A 14,989-nucleotide genomic window follows, 5' to 3' on the forward strand; every position below is an offset into this window, starting at 1 on the left:
GCCTTTTAAAATTTTGCTGTTGTCTTAATATTAGACATGTCCCCCTTCAGAGTTGTTTTTAGCAGGAAACTTTTGCACATTGTCAAGGAGTCATCATTTTGAAAATGGTTTTACATCTTAATTTATTTCACCGTGCCCTGCTGGTTGGTAATTAAGATAGTAAATTCGACCTGTCGTATGATTTGTTGGCTGTTCCATGGTGATTTATGTTAAAATTCAGGGGCCCAGAGTAGTGGATCTCAAGCAGAAGGAGAGATTCTTTTTCCCCCTGCAAGGCACGTTTAACGCATGCTTGCTGAGTGTCAGGTGTTGTTGGCATCTTATGGGCAGAAGCCAGGGACTGAAGCATCCTACTGAACCCAGAGCTGAGCCTCACAATAGATTTATCCAGCCATAGTCCAGCCAGTAATGCCTCAGTTGGAGAAGACCAGAACGAGGCTTCTGAGCCTGGGCTCATGAGATGTGACAGGAGGGGAAGCGCCCGAACTACATTGACTTTTGTGTTGGGGCTTCTGAGCAGTACGAGATCTGAGGTATGACGTGTAGAGAGCAGGAGAGGTTCCTCTGCTCTGTATCCACACTGTTAGGTTCCTCTAACAGTATCTGTGGAAATAGATTCCCATGTGACTCGTTCTTCAAATTTCTCTGCCGGTGGGCAGATGTCTAACAAGACAGCCACTGTCAGTTACTAGCAGGTGAGCTTAGTTTATTGGATGCCCTGGAATGAGAAAAGGATGAACCCCTTAAGTTTAGACCCCATCTAAAAGGTCTACAGTAGAGGAGCTGGATAGCCAGAGGGAGGTGTGAAGGTCAGTGGGACTTCTTCCCAAGACTTTTCCTGGGTGGGAAAAGCCAATGACAGCAGTGGGCAGACTGGGCTGTATCAGGGGAACTATCCAACTGTGACCCACACCTCTTCAAAGCCCCTTAGTCCAAGCTTTTCCCTGCTTCAGACTTCTATTCTCTGCTTCCAGGAATAGGAACGGGTGAGGGGTTGGGTAAGTGCCCTGTAGAGAAAGCCCAAAGCCATTACAGTTTCACAAAAATACCGTCCTATGAGTTCAGCCCCTCCCACTTCCATACCCTCAACTCAAGAATGGGTCTCAGTGCACAACTTTGCTATGAGCTCATGCTTCCTGCTGTGAAAGCCCCCTGGGGTGGCCCCCTCAGCCCGAGGAGCTGCGGAATGCAATGACTTCATGGCTGATCTGACTCGCTCTTTGTGCTCTCTCTCGGCTGTGCACCAAGCCGAGATGTGTTAAGGGCCTTTCAGAGAAGAGCAGTGGGAGAGGATGTCCCCTGGTCCCCTGAATGCCCCTCCTTCCTGAGGGCCTTGCTGGCTGAAGCACATCCTTGCTGAACCATGGGCCAACATCACTGTTTTCTTCCATTCACCACTGTTGGATTCTTGCAAAGTCCCCACCCAGGCCCAGGGGGCTCCCAGGCAGCCTTCTCATTAGGAAACTAAGGAGAAATGGGAATGCAATAAACCATAGCTGCTTTTGGCCTAAATGCTGAGGACTGTACTCTGCCTTCAAACTTAACAGGCATTCTGGGAATCTTATCAAGACTCATTAGCTAGCCCTGTAGGTTACAGCCCTAATCTAGGTCAGGTTACTGGGGGAACAGGTCTGGGGATGTGTTCCAGGAGCAAGACAAGGTTTGGGATCTGAAGCCAGGGCTGCGGTCTTGGCTTTCACTAGCTGTATGGCCTTAATCAACCCTTTGGACTGTACAGAGTTCTTTGTTTGTTTGTTTGTTTGTTTTAATCTCAAAAAATAATTGTGCTGGTAACTGACTTGGTGCTATGGAAGGGTAAGACAAGTCTCTGATTTTGATGGGAATTTCTAAATATCTTTTCTAATCCCATATTTCACCGGTGAGGGAATTGAGAGAGGAAAAGTTATTTGGCTATATTTAAAAGTGGCAAGACTCAGACTAGAGCATGTCCACTTGGTTGTTGGACGGCAGAAGAGCTTTGAAAAGAGAATTCAGCCAGGTGCTGATTCTGCCTCAGTTGGGAATGGTAGCGGGCTGGGTTCAGGGCCAAATTCAGAGGTTCATGTTTCTACATCACTGTGTCACTAAAGCTCTTTAAATCTATATCTGATTTTAGCCAGAAAGCAGAGCTCCCCCAAACTAAGCTGTAGTTTCCCCTTCAAACTTGAGGGAATATCATCTGCCTCGCAAGCTGTGGTCAGAATTGAAGTACAAATTACCAACTGTTGTCAAGTAGTAGGAGCCTAAGGGCAAGTGACAGGTGACTTGGTCGCATGTGCTCATTTCCTCTGTAAATTATAGAGCATGTGACAGTTGTAGAACGTGCATTGCAGAGAGCGCAGGGGATGTGTACGCTGCAGTCAGTCATCAGCCAGAGAGCCGAGGAGGTCTAATTCTTTATTAGCTACTTCTGGATCAAAGTTCTCGCTACTTGTGAAGGAACCGGCATCTTGAAACCGTGTTCCACCTTCATTTCTGAATGCATGACTCTCAGTCAGTCCACTGTCCACCAGCCCCACTTTCCCTGGGATGGCCTGGCCCCCCTCTCCCAGGGAGAACTGGCCATTCTTCTCATTGTTAGTGCTCTACATGGCAGGGTTGTGGCCTCACTGTTGGGTTCCAAGGACCAGGTCCAGAACTTGATTGTTGACAGTCTGCCTCCAGTTCCCCTGTCCCAGGGACAGACAGAGAAGCTACATGACAGGTTGGCCTTCGAAGGCAGTGGGATCCTTGACAAGAAGCCAGACTGTGCGTATGTGCATACATCACCTGCCCTCCTTGGTGCTGGGGGATGACAAAGAAAAGCCCAATGCAGTGGTTTTCCTTTGTGCTCACATAAATGTCAGAATCTGACGTGTTTAGAGTTTTGATGCCAAGAAGAGGCTGTTGCTGTCCCTCCTGACTGTGTGGCGTATGAATGGGTAGATGACCCATGCTGCTGGCTAATGAATCATTGAGGACAGGGAACCTGCAATCCAGAGAAGGCACCCAAGAAGAGTGTGGGCTTGGCTTGCACTTCCTAACGTAGCTGTATGGCTCAGGTGAATAGGATGTAGACTAGAAGCGTAAAGGTTGTGGATTTGGGTCAGCCCTTGGTGGTCTCTTGGGTCCCCTGAGGCTATGATTTATCTTTAATGAAAGAATTCAATGAAAATATGACTACTAATGTTTGATGTCTATCTTTAGGCTAGGGAGCAGTCCAGCTAGCTTCTTTGTAGAGAGGACTCTCATGACCTGAGTCTCTGAGGTTGGAGGCTAAAGATGTAGAAGGCCAGAGAAATCATATGCACTGCTGGCACATGTGGGAGCCTGGATTTAAGGCTGGCTTGGCTATGCCAGAGTGTTTCAGTTTAATTTTGGGTCTCTATTCAGGACTAGAGGTGGGAGGGGAGTGAACCTAGGTATGTGGGCTTGCCTTTTGGATTTCCCACAACACACACACACACACACACACACACACACACACACACACACACACACGGGAACAACTGCAAATAGCATAGTCTGGAGATGGGACCTTTATGTTGTCTGTCATGCAGGGATAGCCTGAGAATCTGTGTTGCTGCCTACTCCCGTTTCACCCTCTGTTCTGGATGATGCATCAGTTCTGACCTCTTTGGGAAGAGTGTTTTATCCCTACTGCTAACCATCTGTTTGGGGAAGGGGAGTGTTTGGCGTAGCACATAGGTACTCTCAGAAGTGCTGTTTCCTGCTTGCGATGATTAGCCTAGAGAGCAAACCCTTCTCTGCTACCACAAGTGTTTATTTGCAGCTGTATGTGTTTGACCTCTGCATCAGTTACTTTTTTGTTACTGGGATAAAACACCATGACTAGAAGCAACTTACAGAAGGGAGGGTTCATTTGGTTTTAAGGTTCCAGAGGGTTAGGCCATAGTGGTGGGAGAGGCATGGCAGCGGGCAGCCAGGGGAGGAGGCTGAGAGATCACATCTTCAGCCACAAACATGAAGCAGAGAGCAAACCAGAGGTGGGTGAGGCTATGAAATCTCAAATCCTGTCCTCCAGTGACACATTTCCTCCATCGAGGTTGTACTACCTGCCCAAGTAGCATCACCAAGTGCTCAAATACTTGAGCTGGGAGGGAGGCACATTTCTCACTCAAATCACTGCCGCTTCTTAATTATTAATGACGAGCTTTCACAGGACTATAAACCCCAGGGACTAGAGCTGTGTGTCCATCTGTGTCTCTGAAGCCTGGCCCAGGGCCTGCATATGAAGATGGAGATGTTTATAAAGATGCAGAACTCTAGCCGGGTTTGGCGGACCAGATGTCTGTGAGGCATCAGGACTAGAGAATAGCATCAGGCTTCATGGACCTAGGTACCGAGGAAGAAGGGTTCAGGTGTAGAGGGACTCAAGGGAGGAAGGACATCCTGAGCTGTGTTCATATCTTGAGGCTGTTCTAACAAAGCACTATGAACCTGGAGGTTAAAACAAGAGAAACTGATTCTCTCTTCATTTTGGAGGCTAATGGTCCAAAACGGTTGTTGGAAGGGCTGTGCTCTATGTAAAGCCTCCAGGGAAGAGTTCCCCTTCTTTCTCTAACTCCTCAGTGCTCCTGACTTGTGTTATATCACCTCAGTCTTTTCCTCTGTCTTCAGGTGACTTCTATCTTTTGTGTCCATTCATCCAGTAAGTAGATGAAGCGTTAGACTTACAGACTTACTCTAATTCATTGTGACCATATCGTAATTTAATGACATGATCAAAACCCTGTTTACAAATGAAGTCATATTCTGAGCTTCTGAGTGGACATAAGAGTTTTAGGAGGACACTATTCAACCCATGACAGTGAGTTATAGAGGTGACATCAATGAGAACTGGTTCCTTCACAAGATTGTTTTCTAAGAAAGTTAACATGTCAGATCTGAAACTGGATTCTCCAACCTAACATGATCTGCAACATCTTCATCTGTTTGTAGGACTGGTGATATCTGCTCTGCGCTATCTCTTGTGTTACTAAAGAACCAAACAGAGAGGTGGCTTGGGAGCTTTTTGCAGGTTATAAGATGACTAACCCGTCATCTGTCACTCATGAGACATTAACATGATCATGTTTATTGGTGCCATTTGACACGAGCACTTTCTGCTTGCCAGGATCACTGCTTTTACCACGGAACTGTGAGAGAAGTGGAGGATTCCAGCGTCACGCTCAGCACCTGCCGGGGAATCAGGTAAGAGATCCTGAAGCTGCTGGTTCTATCTCCAGGAAGATATACAGGGCTAACCCAAGGCAAGGGCCTTGGACAGGAGGCCACTGGGCATGTGTCTACTCTGACAGGAGCCAAACTTGTGAGATGCCACAGAAGTCCCAGATAATCCATACAGACTCTGGGTTTGGGTTTACCTTTCAGGATGAATTTGATATGTGAAGATCTGAGTTCTATTCTTTAGGAATGGTAAGGCTAACTAATCAAGAGACAGCCATTACTGGAAGGTTAGCATCAATAAAAAGCTGTCAGATGTAGCTGCCAGGCAGTGAGTCACAGTAGAAAGAGGCATGTTAATCCATGTGTGGGAAAGCACAGGCATGAGAAGAGGTAGGAAGGGGGGGACATATGGGTTGGTGCAGAGAAGGAGTACATGAGTTTGGTGAGCAGTCTGAGGAGTGGCTAGTATGAGTAACTTCAGTGAACTCTGAGACATGGGGTCCATGAAGTCATTTGGTACTTATTTCTCCATGGGTAGATGGACAGTGAGTCAGAGGGTGAGAAACCAAGACAATTGGTAGCTGGACCTGGGCTATTGGTTGACTTGTACTGAAAGGCACTCTAGGTGGCAAGATGTATCTCTAGGAGTTGGGTAACCATGAGGGGATCTTCTCTCCAGGGTCAGTGAGATTCTAAAAGTGAAACCTGGAGAGGGAAAACAAGTGACATGTCAGTAGACTCCAAGCTGTTTCAGCATCCCTCCCACACCTTCTCTCTGTGACAGAAGGACTTTCAGGATGGGTAGCAGGAAATAAGATGTACTGAGAGAGGAGAGGATAACTTTTGAGACAGAAAATCAACCGGAGAATTCCAACTGGATGATGCTTGGGAAAGGGATGACGCTTCCGTCCCTAAACCAAACTACCTGGGTTTGAGGGAGGAGCAGCACACGTCTGGTGGGAGGTGGGAGAAGGCATCAGATCCCGTAGAGCTAGACTTACAAATGGTTGTGATCCATGTGGATGCTGGGAACCAAACCTGGGTTTCTGCAAGTGCATCAAGTGCTCCTAACTGCTGAGCCGTCTCTACAGGCCCGTGCTATAGCCCCATTACTTATTTGAAAAACCTGAGCTTTTATTAACACAATTTACCTGAGTTTTGGGCACCCGTACTTCATGGCTCGAGCTCAGGGTGCTGACTGACTTTAGGAATAACAGCAAAAGTCCTTGGTTGGCCATAGCCAACTATGCGCTGGGGACAAGACTCTCACTGCTGCTGCTGCTAAACTACCCGCTCAGTGTTATCAAAGGCAGAACTGGGAATGCAGGTCCACTGTGGCTCTCATGAGCTTGTAGGAGGTGGTTCCTTCCCCTCTCCTTTTTTAAAATCAGTGGCTGCTTCTGTCATTTGTTAATATATGCCCATGTCCTGCACTGGCGGATAGCAAGCATTTTAATTTTTGTATCCTCAGGGCACCCATGATAGGTATGGTGGAGATTAAGTGTTTCATTAATTCTGTAGCACTTTAGCAGCATACAAGGTTTGTTCCAAGACTGAACTAGCTTAGTCCCGCCCCCAGATATAACTGAGGGCTCTGCTGATTGCAGGTCTCACGTCTGTTTATGAGTTGGTTCACATCGCTCAAACGCTGTGGCTAGTTGCCTGAGGGAATTAGGCAGGAAATCGGTTTTGGCTGGAAGGTGATTAACAGTGGTCTCATATCCTCCACTCAAGTGGCCTCCTCCAGTCCAGCCAACTGGCTTCTCAGTGGTGTTTATAGGCTCAGCCTCTGCCACCTGCAGCCAGCAAGTAAACAAAGGCTGTCCCAGGAAGGAGGAAAGGGAACCAGCAGGTGTGACCTGCTTCTCTCTGCCTCGTCCTTTGTCCCTTCTGGGTCTGGAGCAATGGGAACACACTTGGCTTGGCCTCTTGTACGTCATCCCAGCAGTCGGGCTGATGGGGACTCTCACCAAGCTGCCCATGTGTTTCTGTTTTGCATGCTTCCATCTGGAGGGGTCCACATGCCTTTCTTTCCCAGCCCTCTCCTCCCTCCACATGCTAACAAAATGAGGTTGTGGCCAGGCTGAATTAAGAGCTGAAAACTTGCAAGACAGACACATTGGGTCCCAGGAGCAGAGGCAGGAATGACAGCAGTGTTCAAACCCAAATAGCTCCCCAAGGCCCCAGAAGCCTGATATTTCCATGGAAAGTCTCCATAGCAACCATTCATCTCTCCTGGTAATGTACTCTTGTGCTTGGAGAAAATGGATAGGATGTATGCTAGGCAGGCTCTTCAGGCTGACTCCTTTCTAGGAGTCAATAGAGCCTCTAGACCAAAGGTTCTCTACCTTCCTAATGCCGTGACCCTTTAATACGGTTCCTCATGCGGTGGTGACCCCCAATCGTAAAATTATTTTCTTTGTTACTTCATAACTGTAATTTTGTTATAGTTATTAATAATAATGTAAATATCTGATATGCCTGATATCTGATATGGCACAACCCCCAAAGGGTTCCAGACCCACAGGTTGAAAACCAGTGCTCTGGGTGGTTACCAGGGCCTGGTGTCTCCAGAGTACTGTGTAAGTCAGTTTATCATTAAACAAATAATACCCGATCAACTTAAAACAAATCCAAATGTTAAGGAACATTGAAGGGTACGATGAGAGACAGCTCACTGAGGATGCGGGTATCCACACACTCTAGCCTGCCTCCCACTACAAACCTGTCTTGCAAATGTTACCACAATGCCCCGTCTGCCAGAGGCATCTTCACATCTAACCAACAGACTAACGTTAAAGTCTGTGGTCATTTATGGAAATGTTTAGCCAGTGCTGGACTGTGATGTCCTTGACAAAACCTGTGTGTGTGTCCCATCCATTGTCGGTAAGGTGTTTTTGTTTGTTTTTAATTATAAGACAATACTCATTGAAAATTTCCATTATGCAATCAACATAGTTTTAGAGTTAAACATCCAGACCACATAGGAGTATAAACTAAAATCTAGTGGAAGTTCTGTCCTCTTATCCTTCCACCCAAGCCCATTTCTCCTCGGGTGGCTGTGAGGGTATACACAATCTAGATGCATTGTCTGTGATGTACACGTGAGACCGTCCCATGCATACAGTTCTGTTTTGTGATGTGTTTCCGGCTTATAACTAAGTCTTAGGTGCACACCAATCTGCCAAATCACTTCAGGATGTCCTTGAACTCTGATGTCCTAAAGTCTGGTAAACTGAATTATAGAGACAGTCTCTCATGGTAAGCAATAAATAATCCTCCCAGATCCGCTTGACGGATCAGCATTCTGTCACAGCAGTTCTCTCGTCCAGCATCTGGGGCTCATACAGCAATTCTGCTTTGACAGGCTGGCTGGCTCCTGGACTCCCAGTCTACGCTCCAGGGAGAGAGTCTGAGAGTGGGTCCTGGAGAATGTGTCTCAGTGTGCACCCCACGGGCTGGAATGAGTTCAGAACTGCCCTTCTAGGGCCCTGCGTTTGCTCAGACTCTACACTTCATGGCCATGTGATCCCCGTGACTCAGTTCTCCACACTTACTGTTGCCCTTGTCTTCACCTTGGCCAGACTGGCCCTTCCCCTGGGCCTCACTCAGCCCTATAGCTAGCTAAGTGCTTGGGAAGGGTGTGAATAGTGGGTTTGGTGAAGTGCTCATTCCAGAACCATGACTCTGGAATGAGCAACCTAGAATCTGCGTCAGGCTTCATGCTAACTCACTCAGTGAGTTCGCCATCCAGCCTGGATTTCTTCTTATCTAAAACCTGAGTAGACTAGATCATAAAAAGTACCTTTAGCTTGGGAAGTCCTAGGCTCCACGGAGAAGGAGCAGAGGCTCGGGGCAGGAGGGGATCGTTCCCTGAAGCCATGCTTTTCCTCTACAGGCTTGATAATAAATCCCACCTGTCATGTCCTGGGCCGAATAAGCCCTTGGATGGATGGCAGGACCATTAGACTGTGATTCTAGAGGCAGACCATTTCTGCTCTAAAAGCTGGAGACTAGGGCTGGGAAGATAGCTCAGTCACACAAACCTGAAGATCCAAGTTCACTTCCCAGCCCTTTCCCCCTTTAAAAAGTTGGGTATGATGATGCACACTTAGAATCTTTGCTGATCCACTAGCCTAGCTTAATTGGTGAGCACCAGGTCATTAAGAGACTTAGTCTTAAAAATCCAAGATGGACAACAATAAACAACACCGAGGGCTGTGCTGACTTCCATATGCTCCCCACATGCAGATACACCTGCCAACTAACACAGTCCTTTGAAAATGACTTTATTGCTATTGTGTATGTATAAGTGTGTGGGGGTGGCTGTGTGTGATTGTGGGGAAGCACTCATGTTGAGGTCAGAGGATGACTTCATGAAGTCAATTCTCTCCTTCCATCTTAACATGGGTTCCAAGGATCAAACCCAGGTTTGTGTAGCTAGAGCCTTCACCCGCTTAGTCATTTCACTGGCCCCAGATGGTCTGATACACTCCCGAAGTCTCAGTAAGAAGGAAGCAGTGGTGTTTATGCCATTGGTGGGGTCACATTAGGTGATCAGCCCCATCTCCTTGACAGCAAGCTCTTTAGTTGGATCCTGCTGTGTTCCCAGGGGCTAGAACAGTCCTGCCTCTTGGCAGGTGCTCTGTGCAGATGTGTTGAATGGCTCCCCAACGAAATGCTTTGTATCTCCTTTGTCCAGCCTGCTTCCATGACTGCTAGCTTTCTTGGAGATTGCTCCCTGGTTGTCAGTGAGCACTGCCTGATTATGTTAACACAGCTGCTCTGGGAGAGGACTGTGTCAGGAGACAGCAGAGCCAAGGTTCTCATGCAGGATGTCTCTCCTTCCTGAACCTGTGTTCTCTGCTTGTACTCTGCCTCTGTCCCAGCAGGAACTCAGGACCATGTGCCTCTCTTCCCTCTGTGCTGTCTTGGAAGTTCCTTGTGGCTTGTTAGTGTGGGTGTAGGTTGGGAGAGTGGCGGGGAGAAGGAATGCAGGGCTGCTAACTCTTAGGATGTCTCCTTAGGGATGGTGGATGTGCAGTTGTGTGTTTAATGGACATCTCCTCCTGGAGTGGCTTCTCTCTCATGTCTTGAAGGATGCATTTGAATAAGTCTTCAGTCATTTGTGGGTTAAGTGTGAACCTCTTGCTTCCTGATTGACCGACCTGCCCGTGTTCCTCTATATGATCTTATTTTATGATTTATTTTTTCTCATTCTCTTAATGATGAGGAATAGGCTGGAGAGTAGCATCCTGGCCCTCTGCCTCCTGGGTTCTCTGTCCCCACTTCTGATCTCTGCCTCTGCCAGAGCTAACATTTAGCAAATTGAATCAGCCGAGGCTCTTAGGTTAAATGATGGCTGAGTGTGGGGATTAGGGAGAAGTCTAGGTGACTTGTGAGTTGATGGCAGGGGAGAGAGCCCACAGAATGTCATTCTCAGAAAGTGCCCATCAACAAATCTGGGGTCCACTGTAAAGTATTAGGTTTGTGTCACCTCTTTATACATCTGTAAGTAGTCCTACAGGAGGGTCCCTGCTCCCTGGGACTGGAGTAATTCTCTCAGGGCTATAGTGGAGGGTGGAGAGAGGGAAAGGGGTCACTGAATCCTGTTGCTGGAAGGGATAACCTCAGTGCTTGTCCCAAGTTTGAGATTTTCAGACTGCCTAACTCTTGAGACAACTGCTCAAGCGCCATGGAAACCCAGGCAAGAGCATGGACTCCTGCCTGAAGTCCTGAGTGTCACAGAGCATTACCTGTGGGACTAAGTGCAGATCCTGGGCCTGCAGATCCTGAGTCTCCTGGGATAGCCTGGGTACCTTCTGGAGGTTGATGAATAGTTTGGAAACTCTGGTCCTGGGATCTCTGGGCACAGGCGGAGAGCTAACCAGTGGAGGCTGATGCACAGAGCACAAGGGAACAAAGAAGGTTTCCATGAAATCCTTGGCCACAGGTGAAAACCTCTGATTCTAATTTCCCTGAGCCTCAGTTTCCTCATTGATAAAGTGAGGTCCATGATGCTGGCAGCCTTGGAATGTGGTGTGGAATGAAGAGAGAGTAAAATCTGCAGTCTGGTTGCAAGTGGTTAGTTAGCTCACAGCAAACAGTGTCTGAGGAGGAGGGAGGACAGCTGTCTCCTGTTGTCTCTGAGGGAACTAGGATTCCACAGCCAGGCCAGTTGTATTCTGCCTGGCCTCACTTCAGAGGGGAGTGGCTGGCACCATCACCTATAGCCATATGCACATAGGGCATGTGTGTCTTTCTGATCCAATGTCCAGGGCACCTATGAAAGATGGCAGAACATCAGGGTGAAGGTTGTGGGATGTGGAACCAGAATGCTGAGTTCACCCCCATTTTAACTCTTTACTACGTGTGCGTGTGGATGGGTCAGTTCATCTTGAACATAAATTTTTTTTTCATTTGTACCATGGGAAAAATATTTGTAAGGCTCAGAAAAGTTGGTATGAGAGATAAAATGCTTATCAGCTTGGTGCCTGGTCCATGGAAAAGCTAAAAATTTATAGTTACTATGATGATTATTATCCACCCTGCTGCCAGGTTCCTGTTGACCTCTGACCTGTTTGGCCAAGGGCTTGTTCATATCCCAGCAAGTCAATCATATGCCTTGTGGCTCTGTGTTCAGACTTTCGCAGATTTCTACGGGTAACTTTCCATTCACTGGTATAATATTGGTGCACGCAGGATCACCAGCTGGTTTGTGGTCCTCCTCATTGTGTGGCCAGCATTGTAGCCGTTTAGAGGAAACTGGGATGATGCGAGAGGCCCTGGGCAGCTGGGATGAGAAGATAGCTTGGGAACAGGATGTGCAGTTTACCCTTTGGTTCCTGTGTGGAGTTAGGGAAATGGCTGTGACCCCCCCCCCGCTCTTTGCCCTCCACCCTAGCTGTTAAGGGAACGCCTTAGGTGTCTCACCAGGCCAGGTGGCTGCTGCTGTGTCAGCCAGAAGGCAGCCAGGAAGTTGATAGGCTTCCTGGTAGTGGGATGAGGTCAGCTAGGGATGGGGTCAGGAAAGGTCTACTACCCACCTGAGTCTGTGATATCATTCCTGAGAGTGTCATGGGCTCTTACTAAAGGACAAAACTTGGGTGGGCATCTCCATGCATCCCAAGAGGACAGTGGTATGTGGGCATTAAGCAGCCCAAGAGAGAAGTCCTGCTGCTCATGTGCCAGAGGCTGAGCAGAGGATGCCTTTGTTTTGGAGTGCTCAAAGGGATGAGATCCTAGGTGACTTGCTTCCAGTATCCTGGTGATTTGGTCATCTTTCCGAGAGTCGGGAACCCACGGCCTGGTTGTCTTGCTTATCTCTCTGTATGGAGGATGGTGGTTTGGAGAGTGGGTCCAAAGGACATACCACATTTACTCTTGACCACAGTTGATGATGCCAAGAACACTCTTCAGAAGTGTGACTGTTGACAATCCGATGGGCCTGACTGTGGCAGGGTACCCGTTCCCTAGGAGATACGATGACAGAGGAGACCTAGTCATCTGACACACAGTTTACAGACCATCACTCTGTTTTCGTCCCCACATCGCAGTGGAAGGTTGGCACGTCATAGATGCCAATGGATGAGATAGCAGAGCTGCCCTATGGGCATCTCCCCACCTCCATTGGTCGTTGTGAAGCCATGGACTGTAAGTGCTCACTGAATGCATACAGCTCCAGAGACTTCCTTAGTGCAGCGCTTGCTCCAAGCAGCTGCATCTAATCCGAGGGTGTCTGCCAGGGCCGATGACAGGCCATGAGTCACAGTGACTCCTCCCTGCTCAGATGCTGTTCTTCAGCAGGGCAGGCACCTCGGCTTGTTCATGTCTCCATCCTCAACAAGTACCACGGTGGCCAGAGTGGCTGTCTTTCTGCCAGCCATGAGTGCCGTTGTTTCTCTGAGCTCGTACATTCCACTTCTGCAGATGCAACCGGCTGTGAATCCAATATTTTGACCAAAAAAAATGTTTTCCTGAACACACATATTTTTCTCTTGTCTTTATAAGGCACATGTAACAAATTTTTACATTTTAAAAGTTTTATTTATTTAATGTATATGTGTGTGTGTGCCTGAGTGAGGAGGGCCCGCTGAAGCCAAGAGAGAGCATCGGATCCCCTGGAGCTGGAGTAAGAGGCAACTTGTGTGCTGTCTGACAGGGGTGCTGGGACCAAACCCAGAGTCTCTGAAAGAGAAGCATGTGCTCTTAACTGCTGAGCCTTCTCTCCAGCCTCAGCATTTACATTTCGCTTGGCATTATAAATAATCTAGCAGTAATACAAAAATACACAGGAAGACACGCATAGGTTATAAACTAATAGCACACCATTTTATATACAGTCTGGAATGTCTGTGATTATTGTTTCCTTGGGAGTCTGGACCCTGTGGAGACCAACAGTCAAAATTATATGTGCTTAGATGATATCTAGAACACAGTGAAATCTCAGTGAGTGAGGAAATTAAGTACCTCAGCACATACCTTTGAGTTGAATACTGGGTGGAAGATTGTCACTTAAGCCTAGTTATGGTTATCACCTCACCAGTGAGTGATAGCTGCCTCATTAGCATGGGACAGTTGGGATGGGTAGGAATACTGGCCATTGAATACCACTTGGCTCCCAGGCACAAGGACACTCATCTTCCTTTGGTTGCTTCAGAGCCATGATGAATTAGTAATTTATCATTTTTATTTTAGGGTTGAGGAGATTGAGTCTCAGAGGGACACAAGATGTTTCTTGCGGGAGTGTGACCACTGAGTGGTAGTTAAATCTAGAGCCTACAGGCCAGTGTGCTTTCTCTGATCACTGTTATGCTTCTGGGTCTATAAAGTTTTAATGTATGGTTGTCATATGCCATGCTTGATTTTGAGGCCTGTAGGGGTCCCAGTCTAAAGCCTCATAAGGAGGTCAGGGAAGTCCAAGTGCTCTGAGATCATACAAGTGCATGTATTTCTCTTTAGAGACTCTGAGCATGCATCAGGTCTTCCTTCACAGAGGAGCTCCTGCCCTTTATAAGGTGAAGAAGTATTGAGCATATGAACCTATGTGGTGGACTTTTCCAGAACCCTCTCAGCACTGATCAGAGATTCCATTTCTCTTTTCCGCAGAGGACTGATTACAGTGACAAGTAACCTCAGCTACATCATCGAGCCTGTCCCTGACAGCGGCAGCCAACACCGTATTTACAGATCTGAACATCTCAAGCTGCCCCCGGGAAACTGTGGGTTCGAGCACTCCAAGCCCACCGCTAAGGACTGGGCCCTTCAGTTTACACAGCAGACCCAAAAACAACCTCGCAGAGTGAGTTTTTAGGATCCCAGTGGAGTTATCAGGCTGATCTGAGCTTGTCCCCTCTAGGCACCCTTACTTTGATTCCAGAAGTACTTCTAAATTGAAGGAGAATTGGTAAGAAAGGGGAAACACCCCCTCCCCTTCTTCCTTTCTTGGGATTGTTGAAGTGAGTCTCTGTCATAAGAGAACCACTGTATTTAGAATGCTCTGAGACACTGATTTCCGAAGCTGTATAAGGTTTAAAAAAAAAACAAAGTCCACCTCCCCTCTTGGAAGAGCCACCTCATCCAATGTACAAAATGTTTTTTGTTCACACTGAAAACAGAGGTCTGTGGTCTCAAGGCCATTTGAGAACTAAGCTGTCAACATGTTCCCTCATGGGCTGCTGGCTCCAATTTTGCCTGGACTAGCCAGTTTGGCTTCTTGTTTTTTTGAGAAAAAGGGATTAGATCCCATGGCTCAGAAAGGCCTCTAACAATAACCAGTTGCAGATGGAGGTGGTGGGCTGCAGCCAGGACTGTCTCTAAC

The 14,989-nt window shown here is 47.6% G+C and overlaps 1 protein-coding gene across 2 annotated transcripts in view; it reads left to right on the plus strand.

Annotated features, from left to right (window-relative positions):
- Nucleotides 1–14,989, plus strand: part of Adam19 (ADAM metallopeptidase domain 19) — an 82,768-nt gene that overhangs the window by 34,904 nt on the left and 32,875 nt on the right. For both annotated transcript variants that reach the window (XR_005878176.1, XM_005071903.4), the window contains exons 5-6: nt 5,117–5,193; nt 14,278–14,470. Coding sequence is in view for 1 of the 2 variants with exons in the window: in XM_005071903.4 (XP_005071960.1) it covers nt 5,117–5,193; nt 14,278–14,470 (270 nt within the window). In the remaining variant the exon portion in view is untranslated. The remainder of the gene's footprint in view (nt 1–5,116; nt 5,194–14,277; nt 14,471–14,989) is intronic.

The sequence above is a fragment of the Mesocricetus auratus genome, unplaced genomic scaffold (assembly GCF_017639785.1).
Source record: "Mesocricetus auratus isolate SY011 unplaced genomic scaffold, BCM_Maur_2.0 Super-Scaffold_100007, whole genome shotgun sequence".
NCBI lineage: Eukaryota > Metazoa > Chordata > Mammalia > Rodentia > Cricetidae > Mesocricetus > Mesocricetus auratus.